A 20,825-nucleotide genomic window follows, 5' to 3' on the forward strand; every position below is an offset into this window, starting at 1 on the left:
GTTTAGCTATTTTAATATTTTCCATCCACTATGACAAATGTTTTTCATGCATTTACTCTGATCTCCCACGATTTAATATTGATAAACAGGAAAATGTCACGCAACCATCGTTATAATGTTTCAATGAAAAACAATTGTTTAGAATTTATTGTTTCTGCAACGACCAATCGGAACAAAACTACACTACACGCTATAGAACATTTCTGACTTTAAATATAAGCCGTGAACTGGAAACAGAACAGTAGGATATTCTTTTTAATAACTATCAAGCGTTTTCAGTTGTAAACGCCAAAATGCAATCGTCCATTCCAAAATTGTTATTAGTGTCCGTTTTATGCGTTATTCCTTACGTTATGGTAAGAATTAGAGTTTGATGCCATGTAAATACATGGTGAAAAGTATTAAAACTGTTTATTAATATGTTTGAAATTGTTTTCTAGGCGGAGAACAAGGTAACTGTGCTTGATTTTAAGGCGGATGTTCCAGGCAATGATGTTATTGATTCCTGGTCTCACGATCTTACAAATAATGTTATTAGCTCAAATATCAACATAAAAAAGAATTGTCCAGGTGCAATAGAGGTAAAGAACGAAGTATACAATTAATAATTCAGGCAGATAAATAAAATCTACGAAAACTTTAATAAATATTAGAATAATGTACATAAATATTATACCATTTTTAGGCCGAGATAAAGGTATATAAAGGTGATGATCTAGTTAACCAAATGGTTCAAAATCTCAAACAACCAATAAAGGATTTCGAAAGTTACAAAATTTGCGAATCGATCGATAGTCCAGATCTTGAAGATGATTCCTGCTCAATCGCCGAAGTAAGTGTATTTATAAAGTATTCTTTTTTTTTTATTTTTATTTTTATTAAAGTGCTACGTATGCGTGTGGCATTGGCAAGTTTAAAGTTTTTTAAATTTGTTTAAATTCCAAGAATTATGAAAATAACTTGAAATTCGAGTCACTATCACTATCTAAAGTTTGAATCCTCTGTGTGCACGTATGTACATACGTATGTACTGTATGTATTGTACATACATGAACATTTTCTTGTTTAGGGTGAACAATCGGCGAAAAATTGCGATATAAGTGGATGGTTTAGTGACATGTCACCTGGAGATTACAAAGTCGAATGCGTTTTTAAACAAGCTGATGTAATTACCACCCTCACTCTTAATGTAAAAATTGAAAGTGATTAAAAGGGAATAATTTTACCGCAGCATGTATTTCTTAAAATATACAGTGTACTTATAAAATTATAATTAATTTTTAGTATTAGGAAAGTAAATTGTCGCTTTTCAACAATAAAGATATTAGCAAAGTACGAAATAATATTTTTCTAACAAACATTTAAAGATATTGTCTGTAAACAAATCTGTTTATTACAATTTATACAGCCTCTACGGTACATGTTTCAAAAAGTTCAACAAATTGTTGTGTTTTCGTAAAAGAGAGATAATAACAACATAAAAAATGGAAGTAGAGGAGCAGAATGCTAAATTTACTTATATTTTTAAGGGTTGTTACATTTAATGTATTTCTTTTGTTCGATACTTCATGTATGGACTTTGATTGAAGTTTCTTCTTTTGTGAATTACCAAGTATTTTCTACTGTGCAATAGAATAAATAAAAATATTTACTTATATCGTAAGAAATAATATTTTCAATATTCTTTATTAAAACATATTATTATTCGTTCAACTAGAGACCATATTTCTTATACGACGAGTTTTCGTTCGTTCTGCGCATGTTAACTCTGATTGGCCCAAGCATGCTTCGTCTGCGCAAGCGCATTGTCATACCAAGCACACATCTGGTAGTCTTATATTTAGTGTACTCTTCGACCTTTGAAGGTAACGCTTGTTTTCTCTGTTCGTATATTTTATTGTGCACCGTGTATATGGCCATGAAGTTAGAAATAGGAGTGGAGGACCTCCCTAAGCTGCGCGAAACAGGTATGTTCTCGTGTTGAAGGAATAATAATTATATTATTTTCAAATAAAATACAAACTCTTACTTTAATGTTAGCTCTTCTTTTCATAATTAATGTACTGGATGAATCAACAGTACTATCTATATACATATTTTCTATAGCGAAAGAAAATAAAATGAGTTGTGTATATTCTTATAAACATTTTTTAAAAGTAAAGCATAAAAGTCATTATAATAATTAAGTGGTGGATAACGGTACTAAGACTTACTTAATATAGGACAACTTAATTTGGTATTATTTTTTGGTATTACTACTTTTTTAAACTTTGTTGGTACATGTACCTGTTTAATCTTCCTGATACCAACTTTTGCTGGCTGATATAGACTATGCTATTATTTTCCGAAAAATGATTGTAATTATTAAATTATTTTTATTGCATAGTATAATTGAAGTTATGCTCCACAAGATAGAATATTATATCATATATGAAAACTCTTATATTATGACCCTAAACTTACTTTATTCTGTATTTTTTTTGTGTCTCCCACATCTTCAATAAATTCTAAAATTAATATTTACATTTATGCGTGTACCAAAATAAATATAAAGTATTAATTTTATGTAAGATACCTTTTAATGGATTATGAAACTTTTCATATGATTTCCTATGGATTGATGCTACATTTGTAATACTGGGATGCTTCAAATTGTAAATTTATTTTATTAACTGTTTCAAAATGCTAAAATTTAGGTACTTCACGTAATAACAAAATTCACCAAAGACGGAGACATCCAAATATGATCTCGGCCGCCACGTAATCGTATTTTTGAATTTGCTTTAAGAATATAATAAAAAATACAAATTCTTGTATAATGAGTATTTCACAGCATGCAATAATAAATTAAAGGTTACAATTAAATATAATAAATAAAAAATACAGAGGTTAACTCATACTTCGAATTCCACAGCCCGCTCCAGAGATATCGCGCGGTTTATAAATTCCATTTTTTGAACAAAACTTCATCTTCTGCCGTGTTTCTTGCATTTTACGAATCAGGTAATAATAATTAATATCAATTAATATTGATAATTAATTGATATCAATTATGTACAGTAAAATGATCGTTCAAAGTTAAGTCAGTAAATTATTTTTATACATGTGACGGTTGTCGCGTTTTTGTTTATTATTGTCTTTACTTCAAATACATTTTTACCAAATTGAAGATAGCAAGTTAATAATAAGATTTTAAACTTTAAAATATTGTTTACGCAAATAATAAAGAAGTCTTTATATTCTAATAAAAGTGTACTCTTAAAAAAAAATTGCTACACAATCATGTACATCTGTGGGGTAGATGTATGTACATTTTCTCGTTCGGGTAGAAATTATTGCGCACAAATCTTTTATTTTATAATGACAGTAATGTAACGCTGTTGGTATAAATTACGTAAATTTCAAGTACAACAAGATTTGGCTTCATCTATTCTCTGTTAGTATTATTATTACGTCTTTACAGATTATATTTGTGAACAAATATACATACATATGTATACGCAATTTTGAAATATATTAGCTAAGAAACATACACAAGTGTTTAAATAATTCATTAATTGTGTGTATAAAAAATACGTGCTGTGTTTTTCAAATACTTTATATTTCTGTATGCTTAACTGTTCAATGAAAGATTCATTGAACGAAATTATTTCCATTTGCTGATGACCTTTATACCTATTAACATAATGCTGACCTTTGCCTGCAGTGAAAACCAATCAGCTGATACTAATTTTCATAAAAATGTTTTTCAATTTCATGAAACGTCGTAGTAATAGTTCTATTAGTAACACATATTTGTGCGTTTTCATAGACAAATTTTCGTTAATTGGATTTTATTACTAATACTGGATGACAAGTACGTGTTTGGGGTGTCGAAAAGTTTCTCTACTTGGTTGTTACAAACATTTCTCTCTCATATCTTTTTTTAATGTGCTTTCATATTATTCCTGACATTGACAGCTATGTTACTTCAAAAATGTTTTTTTGGCAGATCGCTCAACATATTTGGAATATAGATTAATTATATTCTATTACGGTTATCGTTGTGAAATATGGATAACGTAACAGTGAGTAATGAATTTCATTTCCATGAGAAAAGAACGTTTTTCCTAACCTTATTCATCTTGTTTTATCTTCATTGCTGATATGTTTATGCGTAAATTTACAATTATAAGTATTACATGAATGAACATCATTCCGTAAATGATGTTAATATTAAGACTGTTGTTATTTCATGTATTTCCATACATATCATTTAAATTTAAGAATGTTATTAAAAGTTTTAAAATAAAGTTTTTACATAACAACTTATTAATATATGTTGTATTATATCTTTAGGGAATAATACATGCCATATACAGAGGGTTTGTGGATAGTTTAAGGGGAGCTATTGTTCTATTTTATATGGATAAACGTATTAATGAAAAGTTATTGAAACAGTCCCCTTCTAGAATAGAAACTCATGGAAAAGATATGGCAGTTGCACATAATCCTTCAAAATGTTATAATCAATTAAGGTACATAATTTATATAAACATAAAATTATAGAATTATAATATTGTATAAATTGTTCTGTGATGCATTTTCAGAGAATCCAAAGTGTTAAAAAGAACAATTCAGTGTTGTGCATTAAACGGTGGTGTATTTTGGGCTAGTATATTGATTTTTGAATGCGGTATATTACCATTACTCAAGTACTTACTAAGCATTATATTTGGTCATTCACCAACTATGGGTATGACTGTATGGTCTTGGACAAAACCATTTTTATCACTGACATTTGGCACTGTATGGGTACTACCCCTATTTCTGCTCAGTAGGATAGTCAACAGTTTATGGTTTCAGGTATGAGTTATTTCCTCTCAGAGCAAGAAATTTTGGCCAATAATAATTGGAAAGGTTAATATTTCATGCTATGTATTTGTAAACCATGTAGGACATAGCAGACAGTGCTTATAGGTATAGACAAGGAAGGCCGTTACTTTTGTCTAGTGTGAGCAAACTTGTAGCTGATACGCTTTTCAGCATATTAGTCCAAGCATTATTTTTGGGGCAAGGAATGTTGGTATCCAGGATTCCATTACCTCCTGTAGGTGATATTCTTGCCCTTATACATATGTGCCTTTTATATGCTCTCTATGCTTTTGAATACAAGTGGTTCAATATGGGTTGGGAGTTACATAGACGGTTAAGTTTCATTGAAAGTAATTGGCCATATTTTGTGGGTTTTGGTCTGCCATTAGCAGTACTTACCCAAATGCCCAATTCTTATGTAATAAGGTAAATAATTATTTCAAATATTACACTTTGCTTTTATTCAAAGAATTTTGGAAAACAGACAACTTTTATTTCAGTGGCTGTGTTTTTTCTATATTGTTTCCATTATTTATTGTGAGCGGAAATGAAGCAGAACCTGTAACTGGAGTATGGTACATATTTTTGGATTACATATCAATTCGGAAATTACTTCCACTTTATGACTTGAATTTATTGTTTCAGTGACTGTCCATTAAAGTTATTTTCACCAGTAATTGCGATTGCAAATACACTTTTCAATAAAACAATTGGACCTGCAAATAGGCGGTGACAGAAAGGGATATAATTTGCAAATTCGTTCGGAGTAATAAATATGTAGCAATAAACCATCTTTTCAGGTTTTTACATATTTTTATTATTTTCTATTAGCTGTATACTTCGTTAATTTTTCTGTATTAACAAAGCAATTAAGAATACAATTTTCATATTATATATGAATATAAACAAAATTTCAAATATAACTTTATGTAATATTATTATATGTAAATAGAAGGATATGTTCACAAATATGATGTACATACGCGGTAAGGAATATCTGTGAATGCTTTATACCGAGTAAAGTGTTATTTAAGATATACACTCATATCTGTAATGCTATTTAGAAAACCAGCATACACGTTCCTTGCTGTATCACACGAGATTAAATTAAAGCTCGCAATTTTATACAGTTTTATTATTAATATTGAAACATAAAAAGATAATGTTAGAATAATATTAAAAATATCTTTTACAAATTATATGCGATAGGAAAACGTCATTGCCTAAAAATTTGCACAAGTGAAAGATATATTTTTCTTGTTATACTTATATAGTACACTTTTCGTTGTAGTAATTAATAAGAAATGTACATGGAATGTTTCTTTTTTCATTCTTAAGTTTCATGTCTTGCTTTGAACAATATGATACTTGTAAGCTTCTAGCGATTAGAATGCTATAGGTATTTCAGTAATTTAATTATATATTCTATTGAAATGATCACGATATAAAAAGTAAAACATTTGTTACATCATAAACATATGTAAATGATTCTAAAGAAATGAAAAAATTTGTAAATATATCGTCTGAGCACATATATTTTATACTACTTAATAATTGTACTTGATATTATATTATAAGAAAGAATTTGTCGTCATTTTTGAAATTGTAAAGCCTTGACTTTTGTTTTACCATAACTAGTCAACTTTAAGACTTAGATTTTAATTTGTGACAATAATGTTTATTTTAAAAAAGAAGTTAGTTTATGTAATTATATTCATAGAATAATGAAGGGTGTTGCATAAAGCAACAAATGCATGTATTCAGGTTGTGCTTACGCAGGAGACGTTTAATTAAACCATGTAGCTTTGTAAGAATATAGTATAATCAAACGAAAGTTTCAGCTCAATATTTGTAAAATTACGATTTTGATTTTTGCAATTTTATTTATACATTATTTTAATAAATGTTACGTTAAAAAAAGATTATTTTATACATTGTAATTTAATAAATATTGCAAAACCATTCTTGAAATAGATATCGACTACTCTACCATTTTTCCATTTTTATATACATACAAGACCGAAAAATTATTAGAATAATTATTTGACAAACTTATATTTTGAGAAGACCGCCTAGAATTATTTTCAAAGTTCGACCATTGCGCCATCTGTACAAAAGCGGCGGAAACTACTCAATAAATTATCGACTTATCGACTGAACTTCCTCGGTAATCGACTCTTCGGCAATCGGTAAGTTAACGAATAGTTTGCGCCGCTTTTATATAGATGGCGCAATAGCCGATGGCTTTGTGGCGACCGACGTCGATGTCGATAAGGCAACCTTTCAAAATTCCCTTTTCAATAAATCTTTTAATTTGTACAACTGAATGTTTTAACTTTTAATCTTTAATATGGGATAAGACCCCATAGTTTGGGGTATTAGGAACCCCGAAGTACCGGCTATGCTCTTTATATATCGATATTATGGCATTCGGGGTGTCAGAGACCCCGATGCATCGGTAACTAATTTAGAAAATAATACTTAATAACAATTAAATTTATACAACATAATGGTACATTAAATAAAAGATTATCTTTCGCAGGAAACAAAGATAGTTTTGTTAATAGTGTAAAAATTACGCGAGAAATTCTTGAAGAGTTAAAAGATCCTTATCATCTGGTTCTTCTTTGATTCGATACGTGCTCGTTAAAGCATAATGCCTATGTAAAGCAGCAAACCCCAATCCCGGATCTGTTTCTTCCTCTGTTATTGGACTTGTTCCTCTTTCTACTGATTGATTTTTACTTACCTAAAGAATACAAAGTCAAATAAAACTTTAATTAAAAACATGCATTCTTGAATTACATACTTCAAATCGCTGCTGTTTGTACATAGCGAGTTTTCGTGTCCCAGGTGTACTTTGTATGAGATTTTGTACAGTAGGATGTGAAATTCCAAAGAAGTCAGCACCCTTTGGTGTTATTGAACGAAGTGCAGGAGAAATTGTCATTAACAATTTTGAATGACACTCATCAGGAGTAGATCCCACCAGTGATTGATCAAGATCATTATCAGATACTATTTCAAATCTAGAAATTTCATCTGTTTTATACTAGTACATAAATTATTTAAACAATTATATACCTTGGTTTTTGTCCACCATCTAATATTTTACATGTATATAAGCTTTTTGTTCTTGGATCTCTTAAGTTGGCATATACTCTAGTACTACAATAACCTACTGGATAAATAAGATCTTCTGTATGATATGCTATTCTATCAGACACTACTTCTCCAAGAGAATAAACAGTGAGATCACCCAAAGCAATAGGAAATATAGGTCTTCCATGTACATCCAATGGTATTAATTGAACTACCTTTCTTATTGTTTTATTGTAACGCTTGGCTTTATGTTTTGTTTCTGAAGAAAAATATGATTATTTGTTCAAATATAATACAACTTAGAATAATATTTTAGTACCTGAACCATCAGTAGAGACTCTTTTCTTTGCAGTCTTTTTAGGTGTAGAACACTCTGTATTAAATGAACCTGAATTAATATTATTTGATTGAGAACGAGCTACCATACTGGAAGGATCTATATCTCCTTGCTGTTGACATAATTTACGCAAAAGGAATAACCTCTCTTCCTTTACTAGCATCAAATTTTCTTGCATTTGTGCTACTTGATCACACAGTGCTGCATTTTCCTAAAATTCCGTTAAACGACAACTGTTATTCTGTTACAATCTACTCTATTTTATTTTAGATATTGATTTATTCCTACGAAATAAAAAATCATTAACTACTGTGATAAATATAATCTTACAAATACTGTATCCTTTATTATCCTTTTTAGTCTTCGATATTTCTTTTTATATTTCAGATTTTGCTGTAACTCTGCATTTTTTTGAAAATCATTATAATAGCTATCATAAGCCTGTGTCATTTTAAATGCATTAAATCAAAACACTAAATAATTAAAGAGGTTATGGTGATGATAAAAAAATAATCAATTTCATCAGTGACTACGCTGCAACAAGATTAGACATGCCTTTGTTTTCGAGGGGTTATGATTTTGGGTGTCCCAGGCACCCGAGCTTATCTGAGGCACTGACTACAGATCTAACAAGACTAAACGAGCCTTTATTTTCAGAGGGTATTGAATTTGTGCCTTGAGAACGAAGTCCTCACCCTTCCCTGGTATTTATTATTTTTCTCTCTTTGTGCGCCTCACGGAGCCCAACACTGTATACCTCATATGCCTGCATTCTCTACATCTCTACATCTGTTACATTTCGGCACCTGTTACATGTCTGCATCCCTTACATCTCTGCATCTCTTACATCTCTGCATCCCTTACATCCCCGCAACCCTTACGACTCTGCATCACTTACATCCCTGCATCCCATACATTCTTGTTTCACTTATACTCCTGCATCTCTTATGTATCTCACCACAGATCGGAAAATTGTGATGAATTTAATTCCCATTTTCGCCGCCAGATGGCGCTGTACCGAGCCGCGAGAATTAGTTCAAATTTTTGCCGCCAGAGGGCCAAAATTGGTGCATGGTTTAGTTCCCCCTTTCGCCGCCAGATGGCGCTGTACCGAGCCGCGAGAATTAGTTCAAATTTTTGCCGCCAGAGGGCCAAAATTGTTGCATGATTTAGTTCCCCTTTTCGCCACCAGATGGCGCTGTACCGACGCGCGAAAATTAGTTCAAATTTTTGCCGCCAGAGGACCAAAATTGTTGCATGATTTAGTTCCCCTTTTCGCCACCAGATGGCGCTGTACCGACGCGCGAAAATTAGTTCAAATTTTTGCCGCCAGAGGGCCTAAATTGTTGCATGATTTAGTTCCCCTTTTCGCCACCAGATGGCGCTGTACCGACGCGCGAAAATTAGTTCAAATTTTTGCCGCCAGAGGGCCAAAATTGTTACATGATTTAGTTCCCTTTTCGCCACCAGATGGCGCTGTACCGACGCGCGAAAATTAGTTCAATGTTTTGCCGCCAGGGGCCAAAATGATTGCACGATTTAGTTCCTTTTCGCCGCCAGATGGCGCTGCATCGATGCGCGAAAATTAGTTCAAATTTTTGCCGCTAGAGGGCCAAAATGGTTGCGGGGTTTAGTTCCTTTTTTCGCCGCCAGGGGGCACATTGCAAAGATGATTGGGCTGCTGAGACGTAAGGGATGCACAGGTGTAAGAGATGCAGTGACATAATGAGTAGAGGGAGGTAAGGGACGGAGTTTATAGAGCGTAAAGGGCTGGAAGGGGCACAGGGGAGGGTGTATGGGGTATTGATTTGTAAGGACCTACCTCAACATCGACCGCGCGGCCCCTCAAGTCAGAAGCGTGGCCGCAGTACCGCAGGAGGTCGGGACTGGGGCCCCGGTTTCCACTGCATGCGGCACGAGGAGTGCCGGCATTGGGTGTGGCCCCCGATGTCGGCGGAGTTTGGCACACGATGTAGGGGCGCCGATGCGCCAGTAGCTGGGGGGTCCCGGTGTGTTCGTTAGAGATCCTGGGACCCTCCCCATAGCCCAGTGCAGGCCACCGTGGTGGTTTTAGTGGGTAAAAATCCCACACTACCTCCGGCCCCTCCCCAGGGGGCTGGAGGTGTCTTTCTGAAGATTTCCACCACGTAAAACAAAAAAAAAAAAAAAAATGTAACGGATACAGATTAACAAGGGATACGGGGATAATTTACAATTTCATATAATTAATTAGTTTAATATGACTTATAATTAAACAGTTATTGAATGTTATGTAAATAAATAATTGAAAAAAGAAATCGAGTACATTAAATAGATAAAAGGAAAGAAGAACTTAAGTGAATTAGATGAATAAGTGAGAAAAAAACGATGTGTAATTAATAAATATCTCTGAATGGAAATTGTGTAAATTAAATATATAAAAGAAATTGGGTAAATTAAATAATAATTCAGTTGCTGTTTTAAAATGATTTATTTACCAAGACACATAATAGCAAAAGGAACGTCTTATTTATGCTTGGACCGAATAAACAATACATAAAGTATTGGTTTCGAATCGATAAACTCTTTTTCATAATACTATGTAATAATTTTATAATGTTTTATGTAGTTAAACATATGGTAAAAAACAATGATACTTTTTATTTACAAGTGATTTGTCTTGTCGAATTTGATAAAATTTTATACCTAAATAAGTCAGACAAAATCAGCACAAGACCGGAAAGTTATTAGAATAATTATTTGACAAACTTACATTTTGAGAAGACCGCCTAGAATTAAATATTTTTAAAGTTTGATCACTGTGCCATTTATATAAAAGCGGCGGAAACTACTTACTTAATAAATTACCGACTTATTGACTGAACTTCCGACAGTCGGTAAGTTAACAAATAGTTTGCGCTGCTTTTGTATAGATGGCGCAATGGCCGATGGCTTGGGGTGTTAGGGGTCCCGAGGCAGCGGTGATACTCTTTGCATAACATTATGGTATCCAGGGACGCTAAAATATGCGACCCATAGACTTTCTATAGAAAAATTGAAACCTCGGTTTTGAAATTTTTTATGGCAAGGAAGAATGCTAATTATATGAACACGTGGGATCTCTATTAATAATAATTAGAAATAGCGCTTGTTATGTACAATTGATAACATATCGTTTATAAATATTATAAAAATCAGGACGTATTCTGTTCTTTCCAAGCTGCAAAATTCGGTGATTGACTCGTGTGTATCGTGCAATTTGTCATTTCATTTCTGAAAATTACATTTTCTTACCTATAATTAATTTTCACCTTAGAATGTATTTTATTAGAAACATGGTACTTACAAAAAACGATCTCTGAGAAGAAATGCTCTAGGCTGTATCCAGTGTAACCTTTCGCCATTGTAACACAAGATCTGTGCCATTTTAATTTTCCTAATTTCTTCTAATTGACTCAGCGTGAATGATCCTGGACTATTCGCATTTTCGTACCAATATCTATCGCCTAAGAAACGTATTCTCATAATAATGAAAGTATGTGTTTTATAAAAATTACTTACCCAAACGAAGATTTCGAAAAGTACGACCTAATAAGCAAAGGAACGTTGGTCCCAAAACAGAATTAGGTAAAGGTGCTTCGGAAAGTGCCCCTGTTACTAAATCTATATCTTCTGTATTTCTGTGAAAAGAATTTTCGTCACACCTCAGGGTAGTGTATCTCCTTGATATAAAGGACGATAATAGAAACTTGCAAATGTTTCCTTACCGGTAAACTCTTCGAAGTCTATTTATGGTATCCTTGGCCATTAACCCTCTAAGATCGTCGAAATTATTGATAGGTGATAAATTACAGAAAGATCGCCATCTGACATAAGATGGTAAACCGTGATCCCTTCCTTGTTGTATGATCTGGGCAGCATAATCCACCGCAATATCGTTGCTCTTTCCATCGTGGAAATATCGTTCCAAAAGGATTTCATTCAGTCCCGGTGGTAATGGCTTCCTAGAATGTCCAGCTGTCGCGGAAATTAAATCTTGCATCCTAGGTCGTTATTAAAGCCAAACTCTCATGGGACAACGTGTTGGAAAAGTCGCTAACTTAAATTTCATTCAATTTCTATTTGAATATACATAAAACGAAAACAAGTGAAAATTTAATTAAAACGAAGAGGAAGAATTCCTCCTGGAAGTAGATTTTTTTAAAAGAAGAAAATAAACAATGATTTCAAAGAATAATAAATCTGTATAAAGAATAATTATTCTTCATATGACTCTTCGTGTTCTCCGATATGATTACACAATTCAGTTCAGTGACCTTTGCGCATGTAAGAAAGTAATGATGTAACTGTGATGTATGATTATAGAGCTCTATACGATACTTTCGAATGTAAAGAGCTGTGTGCCATTTAAAGGAACATCAGTTTCAAATTTCAAATTGAAAGTTTACAATTATCAATATAATAGCAATGCTACTTAAAGTAATTCAACTTCAACTGACCTGTAGCACCAACGATCAAACGATCAATAGCACCAGCTTCATAGAACTCTTGGGGAGCGTAGAAGGCCGATAGTAAAGACCTTTCTCCAGACTTTAACGCCGATCGCGAGTCAACTAGGTCGAGAGTTTTTGGGGTCAACGTGGCAATGAAGAAGAGCCCAGCGGAGGCGACTGAGTTTGAGAGTGTCGCATCCGTTCGGGTATCGTATCCTCGAAAATATCCTCGGTTTGTTAAACGTAACTGGTACCTTTCGATATTCACGAAATTAATCAATTTTCATTATTTATCATCGTTCCAATCAAGACAACTCTCGAATAATTTTTCTAAATCAAATTATAAGAGCCATTCGTTCGATAAAAATGTTAATTAACAATGGCATTAGAATTTCAAAAAATTGAACTCTCGAAAGCATATTAATGTAATAATAATTAATAAAAGAATGAAAAAGTGCATAAGAACGGATTGAAAAGTTTTGTTGAATTCGTTTGCCGAACGAGTGGAGCCTGTTAATCCGTGAAATTAATTATAAAGGTAAAAGAGAGTACACGTACTTGTCGAGAGTTGTTTCGCCGAGAACAACGGGCAGAAACTCGTTATAAGTTATATGCTCCATTTCCGCGATAACGATCCTTCTTGCTTCCTGGTAGAGTCTCTCGTCGTCCCAGTGAGGATTCAGTTGTCCCAGCTCTGTTGCCACTCGGTTATGTTCACGTAGAAAAAGTACGTGCATTAGAGTGAGACCGGGATTCTCGTTTACCCGGGAATCCCCGCTAAGAAAACACGGGAAAGCTTTGTTCACGCTTCTGCAACTTTCGTACTTGGTCGAGGGCATGGGCAAGTTCTTCCTTTGCGTATTAAGTAAACCACCCTTGCCGGATCGTAGCACTTTTGCTACCTCCTCCGAACTCCCATAAACCGGGGAAAGGTCTAAGTACGACGTTGCTTGGTTGATTTGTTGTCGGGGACCCAATTTGCAACCCTAAAACAAAACAAAAGTTCTATTAGATATAATTCAACTACCAAATTAAATTAACCTTTTATTACTAAATGATACCCCTTTAAAAGTTAATTCATCATGATTAATCGTTTCTATTATCAAATTTCTGCAGAAACTACGATTCAAAGAAACATCTATATTACTTGTAAAGAGTTTCCTGGGTGCGGCGCCGATCTGGAATATTCCATGCACCCAACAGCATTATCAGCTCGGATTGGAAAGCATTCCGGATGGAAATGTTCGTAATCGACGTCGCAACATTTCAACTTCGCTCCGTCGGGTAATTCCATCTTGGGCGTGTGCGCTAGATCGTGGACAAGAAACTGTCCAAATAAGGCGGTCAGTGCCATTAAATATGGATGTTTAAGATCCGATCCTCCGGAGTGTACCCTCGAAGACACCTCCCTGGCGCTGGGCAAATCTATCCGAGGTAGAGAAACACCGTCCACGTATTCGGCTGGTAAGAATCTCACGTAAGCTTCCATAGAGGCACCCCAGGTCGGATGTAAAGCATTGTTACATTTTCCGGTGTGCGTTCTGTAACGAGGATCTACATTCTTGCAGCTGTTCGTCAGTTGCAAAAATGTCGGCGAACCGGAACAGCTGATGGCAGCCACCGAAGGTAATACCGATGATGCCTCTTTGGAGGACATGTTCAAAGCCTCCACCAACATCACCGCCATTGTTTCGATACGCAATGCCTTCCTCGACAGATTTTGAGCGTGTTCGGTCATCTCGTGCGAGGCACCTAGGAACCATGACGGTGAACCGTGATTCAGATGGGTGTGAGAAGTGAGAATCGCTTGTTCCGCTTGATGGTACTTCTCCATCGATATATTCGTACGTCTGCCCAGATCCAGCAACATGTTGGACGGTAGTATCGTACTCTCGACCAGTACGAACAAGGCGAGCAATCTGCGAATCGCAATCTAAGGATAGGAAATACAAACTTGTTCGTGCGCATAGCTGGAAAATGGAGGATTAAAGCACCAAGGGTGAAGGTTTTACAAAGGCTGCATCAGTGGGGGCTGATAAATATTTTGGTAGTGGTGGAGTTGTAGTAATAAAAGTACTTATTAAAAATTGTAAAAAGTAAAAATAATAAAAATTGAAACATTTATTTTGTGTAATTTTATATTGGAACCCTGCATCCCTTATGGGAGAGTTACCACAGGGTTGAACTCTGGGACGAATGGAAAGTTAGCATTTCGAAAATTAATTATAATTGATAGTGGAAGCGAACTGTTGGGTTGCTTGTACAGAAAAAAGGTTAATTACAATGGTAAATGGTTGAAAGGAATGGATCTATGAGAACAGAAAGCACTTGCCCAACAGCAAGTATTTACTCAGGGGATCTTGCAATAATTCTAGTTACTTGGAGAGTAATCATCTGAGAATAAACTTATCAATTATATATAATAAGGTTGGAGATAATATCTTTGGCATTCGTGTCGTGGGAACATAATGATCTATAAAATGTTTCAATGTTCTGGTCTTAGAATTTCTAAGTTTCCAAGGAGATCGTGAAATCTGAAGTTCAGTATACATAATTTACTTGAGACTGATAATGAAAAAGAAAAATGGTAAAATTTCAATAATTGTAATAATTCCTTGAAAACTGAAAATTCACTATAAAATGACGTCTCTAAAAAACCTACGACATCATGAAAACAGAAAAGGTGTTGAGAACACCATAGCAATTTTACCTTCCTCCAGTGAACTCGTGAGAAATCATTTGTAACTACAACTATACAATGACTCCCCACATCGAGACATTGCCTAATAATTATTATGCAAATTCAATGCATGTTTTATAACAAAACTCAACAATAATGAGACAGGATCCATAATTAAAAGTACAATTGTAGGGTGGTATTTGGATGATAAGTCTCTACATCTGCACTGTAAATGAAATTAACCAACTTCTTACACGATGCAACCAAGGAAACGAGAATATTCACACGATTTTCTACTAAATTAAGTTTCTCGTTGGTAGAATAGTCAGGCTAATGAATTAGTCGATAGGGAGAGCATCGCGTGACTCGTTTCAACATTTATCGCAAGAATCACAATGAATCTTCGAGACCTTGTACAACTGATGGCATTTCGCTTGGGTCGTATTGTTTATCTTATTAAATCCATTCATCGATTTCACCTATGTTCTGAAGATAAGTCTTTCGATTAGGTCCTTTTTTTTGGTCTCAAGAGAAGACCGAGGACACGCTGCTTGACATTTAAGCTCCTTCCTGATTCTTTTGTGATTTTCTTACGTAATCTTCGTTGTTCCCGTGATTAGTGTTCGTATAAATTGATGGCAGCCATTATCTAGCTACGTGATTCGCTTTTACTAAAGAAACTTTTTAGAATCGTTAATTCTCTTCTGACACCGAAACCGAATGGTCGCACACGTGCTACGTGCCTTATTCGATTATTCATTTTACGGCAATAATTTTAATAAAAAGAAGGCGTTTAATGACTTTTAATTTAACGAATTAAATTATTATTTAGTAACTAAAAAGATTGTGAAATTATTTTATTACAAAAATAAGCCACGGTATACAAAATCATTTTATACAAACATGTGTTATTAAACAGTACCATATAATTAGCCTTTTAATTAATTTGTAATATTTAAAAGAAACTTTATATATGGATAATAGTTAAAGATGCGATTATTTCTAAAATAATCGATATAATAGTAATACTATTCGGAATAATATATTTCTTTAATTATTTAAACATATTTAATTTGGGGTACCGGTCGCCGTTATCTAAGTCCATTTTCACTGGGCAATTACCGTGTTAATTTAAGAAATAAATTGATAGTATTTTAAATATTTGCAGTTACAATGCGTTTTCACTCAGACATTTAACGTACTAAATACTCTATAAAAAAAAATAGCTTTAGGGTTGCGTTATCGATCATCCCAAAGAATTAAAGAGGACTCACCGTGATAGGAAGGCGAATGTACCGTTGATCGGTCTTCGTTTCATTTTTTCAAAACTGTAGCGTTAATCCACGATGAAATTCATTTGAATTGTCGTAATAGTTACACCGTGTGTTATGTGCAAGAACACGAAGCTGCAAAGCTGAACTAAGACCGATCCTCGAACGAAAGTAAAACTCTACCAGTCCTGTCCAGTCGGATCCAAAGAGTGGGGCCCCGTGCGAGGATAACGGTAATATAGGGTGTCAACAATATACAGTGTGTTCTACAGTTAAGAGATACGGTAAGAGTGTTGCATCGTTGGTTGCATTGGTGTTACGAGCAAGACCAAGGTTCACCTTTCATAGAATCAAATCCATAGTCGCGGTTGGACGTACAGTTTCAAGGACCACCGACTTGTGTTCGTACTTTCCTATCTTAGCTTGTGTGGATACATCCTGCGTGTTGCTCCACTACATATTTCAGATTTTTTTTTTTAACAATACAGTGCCATTGCGCTATGGTAATCGACACGGGCTTGACCGTAATGTCGGCTAAGGATTAACATTCTTGGAGACATCGCGAATGATCAACTGCATTATACCGCCTACGATCTTGCCTCAAGAATCCAGAAAAGGATATTATGCGTCGTGTGCTGTTATTTGTGTCGCGCGTGGGAAGACGTACTGAAAAATATAATCTAAAGAATGAAAGAGTTTTTGTGAATTGTCAGTTGCCTTGGAAATAGAAAATTAAAATATATTTTTAATGTTGAAAAGAAAGCTTACTCCAAATGCTATTACCACTATTCTATAGATGTATCTTTATTTGATTAGTAAATCATAATTTATGTTGGAAACTCAGCTACATCTCATGGATCCAGGGTCTCTATGTACTTGAAAAATAAAACTGTTATTCAGAGGCCTTGAGCACTTTTATTTTCGCTCCCTGTGCCGCTGCTTACATTTCCACTTTCCTTACTATGCTCTCATAGCAATCACTTATTTTAAATCGTACTGAAATTATCTATAGTTTCATTTGTATTTAGCGTTAACATTTATTGCTTAAATTACAGAAGTCGATTCTAAGAATGAACATCGTCCGTGTTATCGAGAACTGCCCCACTGTATGCTAAATCCCAATAATGTTCGACCTGGTGTTTCTTAAAGTGCTCCCGAGCCATCTTTTCGATCGGGCAAACCTTAAATTTGATCTCGCCGAAATGACGTTGTTTACTAGTACCTTCCCATACGAGTACACATTTGTTTGGTACATCGTTTCCATCATTGTCTTTTATGATGTCCTCCTCCCATTTGATGCGATGCATCATCAATCGTTTATATTTACTCAATTGCTTTGCTCCTCCTTCTACTACAACAACGTTACAATCCCGAAAGAGCATTACACAACCTGTGAGGTAAAGCTGTTTCGCGTTTGTTTCCACTTTGAATTTCTTTGAAGCGTTGTTTACGAGATCACGTATTCTGCAACAATAATAGTAATCACGTATAATCAGTATAATATAACTTTATAATTATTTATCTTGTTTTAAATGTACCTATAAACGGCCACGTGTACACCAAGCGTAGTGTCTTCCTTAAGTTTCCTCGCTTTCTTTTCACGCCGCTGATCAGCAGTGAGTCTTCGAGCCGCATTAGCATCCTCATGTGCCTTTAATCTTTTAGCCATTTGTTGCCGGACATGGGCTTCGATTTTAGTGGGGTCTTGTACGGCTTCTGTACCTAATACTCGCATAAGATTCGAAATCCGCAATTTTGGTTCCGGTGGCGGCTCAAGACCTAATCGAATCTTCTCCTGTTCCTCTTTCCACGCCTCTCGTCTATTTTGTCTACGCAATTTTTTACGTTCCTTCTTTGTTAAAAATACGGGCATGTATATTGGTTTCAATGGATCGGCTAAAATAATAAAAAAATAGTTAATTACTATCTACTAAGGAAATTAATTTATTAAGAAATACGTACTTGGCGGTCGCATTTGTGTAGGATGTTCAACAAGATTAGTAATAGTAGAATTTTTAATAGTTGTAGGTTCATCTTCATTTGAATACCCTCCTGTTAATATAACAGAATCCCACCATTCTACATTAGGCACATCTTCGCTAAGAGCTTCAGTTTTTGGCGCTATGAGCGCTAACTTTGTCGCTGAACTTATACCAGTTTTTCTAGCTATCTGACTAATTTCATTTTGCAATTTTTCCAACTGGGCTTTCATACGAATTCTTTCTGCCAACTGTTGGAACTTTCCAGGTTCGTGGAATTTCAACGTACGCTTGCCTCGAATCGCAGGTTTCACACCTATTCTGGTATCGAAAAAGTGCGTATCCTGAATTTCTTCAGGGCCTTTAGATTCTTGTAACTGTGCTTTGAATTCTTCGCGTTTCTTTGCGCGAATGTTGGCTTTTAACGTTGGCACTACTTGAGTAAGTTGCACTTCTTTGCCAGTTATATCTACAGTTCTTCCAGACTCATCTAAGATCAATGGAGTTGGTTTGTCTGGTACATTGACGTTACCAAGTAACCCTGAACTTAGTTTACTTCTAATTTGAGCTTGTAAAGCAGCAATTTTTCGTGCTTTGTCCGAATCTGTTTTACTTAATAAACCTTGATTATACATGCTACCCACTGTTGGTAATGAATCACGTGCTTTTAATAAGGGTTTAACTGGTGCTGATTCTTCTTGTTTTATAGCTTTCAATGCCCTTTTCCTTTCTTCAATTTCTCTTTGGGCATTAGCCATCATTTGTCTTATTTTGTCTGCTGAGAGCTGTGCCTCTGTTGTTTTTTCATTTTTCACCTCATCATCTTTGAATCTAGGCTTCTTTGCGTCTTTATCTTTATCTTTATCTTCCACATGATTACGTTTTTTACTTTTCTGTGCTGCTCTAGCATCATCGTATATAGCAAATATTTTCTCAGTTAATTTTGAAGCCTTTTTGTCTTCCAACAATGCAGATAATTTATCTGAAAAATATTAAATTACTATATTAATACCTTCAGTTAATATGACTGAATAATTTATTTAATTTATTACTGACCTGCTGTTTTGCGTTTATCATATCCAGAAGTAATACAATTGACAGCAGTGGTAACAATAGCAGGTTCTCCAAAACCAAGAAATTTATGAACCGCTTTTTCAATTTGTGGTTTCATTTCGTCTATTTCCTTTCTCGTTAAATACGACATCTTTTCAGGTTTGTTGCAAACAGTTTCTTTAAAAAGCCTTATAACTTAGTACAAAATTATTTACTTCACAACATAACCTCTATAAATTATAAGGTTAGGTATCGCATTTCAGTCATGCTATCAATTAGAAACGGTTATTTCATATTCTATACAGCACCAAATGTTCAACTAATTTCGATAGGATTGCCATGATATTTGTTTATAACGTAATGTTGGTATGTAAATTAAATCTCATAATCCACTATCATCGACATCACATTGGAACACCGTGATTGTTATTTGGCTATGTTCAGGTATTTCCCAATTCTCAGCAAGTGTTACCAATCCCTTATCGAAAAAAACACTTAAAAATTACGAAACTATGAATCTAGGAATATATGCGAACTTACAAAGAACATTACAAAGCTTGACGAGCGTCAATTCAAATTAAATTTGAATATGTAGTACTCGAATGTAGTACTTTTATGGATATTTCTTTTTATCGTCCAATTTGAAAGGGTGGAAATAGCTTTTGAATGGAAAATGTTGAAATGTACGACTACTGTATTTTTGCATGCTAAATTCATTTATATAAACAGACTTACGAAACAGTAATTTGTTTAAAATATATTTGACGTTTCGTACTATCAAAGAGTAGTTCAGGAAATGAAGGAATGTGGGTGCTGGAGAAGAGAGAGCTTTTGGATGTTTGAGAGGAGACAGTTCCTATATGAGATCAATTTGTTTTTTTAGTATTTTCATAACAAAATATATTTATATGAAAAGATGCGAACTAAACCTAATGTTAAATTTCTCGCAGAATGAAATGCGTTATATTTAAGAGTTTGTAGGATAAAATGATAAAATATTACCTAACAGAAGAAGGCTGCGGTAAATCATGTTAAGCTTTTAGATGAGATCGATAAGACTCGCAATATAAGGTAAAC

General features: G+C 34.3%; 6 protein-coding genes across 14 annotated transcripts; 2 read left to right on the forward strand and 4 right to left on the reverse strand.

Moving 5' to 3' along the window:
- The first annotated feature begins 202 nt into the window (after window positions 1-202).
- On the forward strand, window positions 203-1,395 carry LOC143305717 (uncharacterized). The gene is made up of 4 exons (XM_076690406.1): window positions 203-356; window positions 441-581; window positions 686-832; window positions 1,070-1,395. Exons 1-4 carry the CDS (start codon window positions 294-296, stop codon window positions 1,208-1,210), a joined length of 492 nt encoding a protein of 163 aa, XP_076546521.1. The 5' UTR covers window positions 203-293; the 3' UTR covers window positions 1,211-1,395.
- An 89-nt stretch (window positions 1,396-1,484) lies between these two features.
- On the reverse strand, window positions 1,485-3,117 carry LOC117610206 (uncharacterized). 4 transcript variants are annotated; one of them, XR_004582828.2, is made up of 7 exons: window positions 2,901-3,091; window positions 2,723-2,781; window positions 2,576-2,645; window positions 2,464-2,507; window positions 2,287-2,334; window positions 2,030-2,100; window positions 1,485-1,622 (listed from the first exon to the last, which is right to left on the reverse strand). XR_004582828.2 is itself a non-coding variant. In XM_034337317.2 (7 exons), the coding sequence occupies exons 1-7, from the start codon at window positions 2,989-2,991 to the stop codon at window positions 1,620-1,622; spliced, it is 459 nt and encodes a 152-aa protein (XP_034193208.1). In that variant the 5' UTR covers window positions 2,992-3,086; the 3' UTR covers window positions 1,485-1,619. The 4 variants fall into 4 exon arrangements, 2 of the variants coding, with proteins under 2 accessions (XP_034193208.1, XP_076546520.1); XM_034337317.2 differs by having other exon boundaries at window positions 2,214-2,334; window positions 2,901-3,086; XR_004582829.2 differs by having other exon boundaries at window positions 1,591-1,619; window positions 2,901-3,117.
- Window positions 1,854-6,075, forward strand: tank (EI24 domain-containing protein tank). Of its 5 annotated transcripts, none has more exons than XM_034337265.2 (7): window positions 1,854-1,967; window positions 3,992-4,067; window positions 4,339-4,517; window positions 4,590-4,845; window positions 4,937-5,280; window positions 5,355-5,429; window positions 5,500-6,075. In XM_034337265.2, the coding sequence occupies exons 2-7, from the start codon at window positions 4,053-4,055 to the stop codon at window positions 5,585-5,587; spliced, it is 957 nt and encodes a 318-aa protein (XP_034193156.1). In that variant the 5' UTR covers window positions 1,854-1,967; window positions 3,992-4,052; the 3' UTR covers window positions 5,588-6,075. The 5 variants fall into 5 exon arrangements, with proteins under 5 accessions (XP_034193156.1, XP_076546517.1, XP_034193150.1 ...); XM_034337259.2 differs by lacking the exon at window positions 1,854-1,967 and adding an exon at window positions 3,541-3,559; XM_034337252.2 differs by lacking the exon at window positions 1,854-1,967 and adding an exon at window positions 3,613-3,892.
- An 866-nt stretch (window positions 6,076-6,941) lies between these two features.
- On the reverse strand, window positions 6,942-8,812 carry LOC117610165 (transforming growth factor beta regulator 1). Its single transcript, XM_034337220.2, has 5 exons — window positions 8,624-8,812; window positions 8,276-8,504; window positions 7,939-8,215; window positions 7,664-7,883; window positions 6,942-7,603 (listed from the first exon to the last, which is right to left on the reverse strand). The coding sequence occupies exons 1-5, from the start codon at window positions 8,741-8,743 to the stop codon at window positions 7,430-7,432; spliced, it is 1,020 nt and encodes a 339-aa protein (XP_034193111.1). The 5' UTR covers window positions 8,744-8,812; the 3' UTR covers window positions 6,942-7,429.
- Window positions 8,813-10,785: 1,973 nt separating this feature from the next.
- On the reverse strand, window positions 10,786-17,205 carry LOC117611307 (pre-mRNA processing factor 3). Of its 2 annotated transcripts, XM_076690452.1 has the most exons (9): window positions 17,056-17,205; window positions 16,720-16,982; window positions 13,913-14,684; window positions 13,324-13,751; window positions 12,772-13,019; window positions 12,040-12,289; window positions 11,834-11,952; window positions 11,619-11,778; window positions 10,787-11,545 (listed from the first exon to the last, which is right to left on the reverse strand). In XM_076690452.1, the coding sequence occupies exons 2-9, from the start codon at window positions 16,761-16,763 to the stop codon at window positions 11,467-11,469; spliced, it is 2,100 nt and encodes a 699-aa protein (XP_076546567.1). In that variant the 5' UTR covers window positions 16,764-16,982; window positions 17,056-17,205; the 3' UTR covers window positions 10,787-11,466. The 2 variants fall into 2 exon arrangements, with proteins under 2 accessions (XP_076546568.1, XP_076546567.1); XM_076690453.1 differs by having other exon boundaries at window positions 10,786-11,545; window positions 13,913-14,698; window positions 16,720-17,205.
- Window positions 17,206-17,619: 414 nt separating this feature from the next.
- On the reverse strand, window positions 17,620-20,199 carry Prp3 (pre-mRNA processing factor 3). The gene is made up of 4 exons (XM_076690454.1): window positions 19,752-20,199; window positions 18,679-19,677; window positions 18,255-18,612; window positions 17,620-18,180 (listed from the first exon to the last, which is right to left on the reverse strand). Exons 1-4 carry the CDS (start codon window positions 19,897-19,899, stop codon window positions 17,781-17,783), a joined length of 1,905 nt encoding a protein of 634 aa, XP_076546569.1. The 5' UTR covers window positions 19,900-20,199; the 3' UTR covers window positions 17,620-17,780.
- Between the last annotated feature and the right edge of the window lie 626 nt (window positions 20,200-20,825).

The sequence above is a fragment of the Osmia lignaria genome, chromosome 10 (assembly GCF_051020975.1).
Source record: "Osmia lignaria lignaria isolate PbOS001 chromosome 10, iyOsmLign1, whole genome shotgun sequence".
NCBI lineage: Eukaryota > Metazoa > Arthropoda > Insecta > Hymenoptera > Megachilidae > Osmia > Osmia lignaria.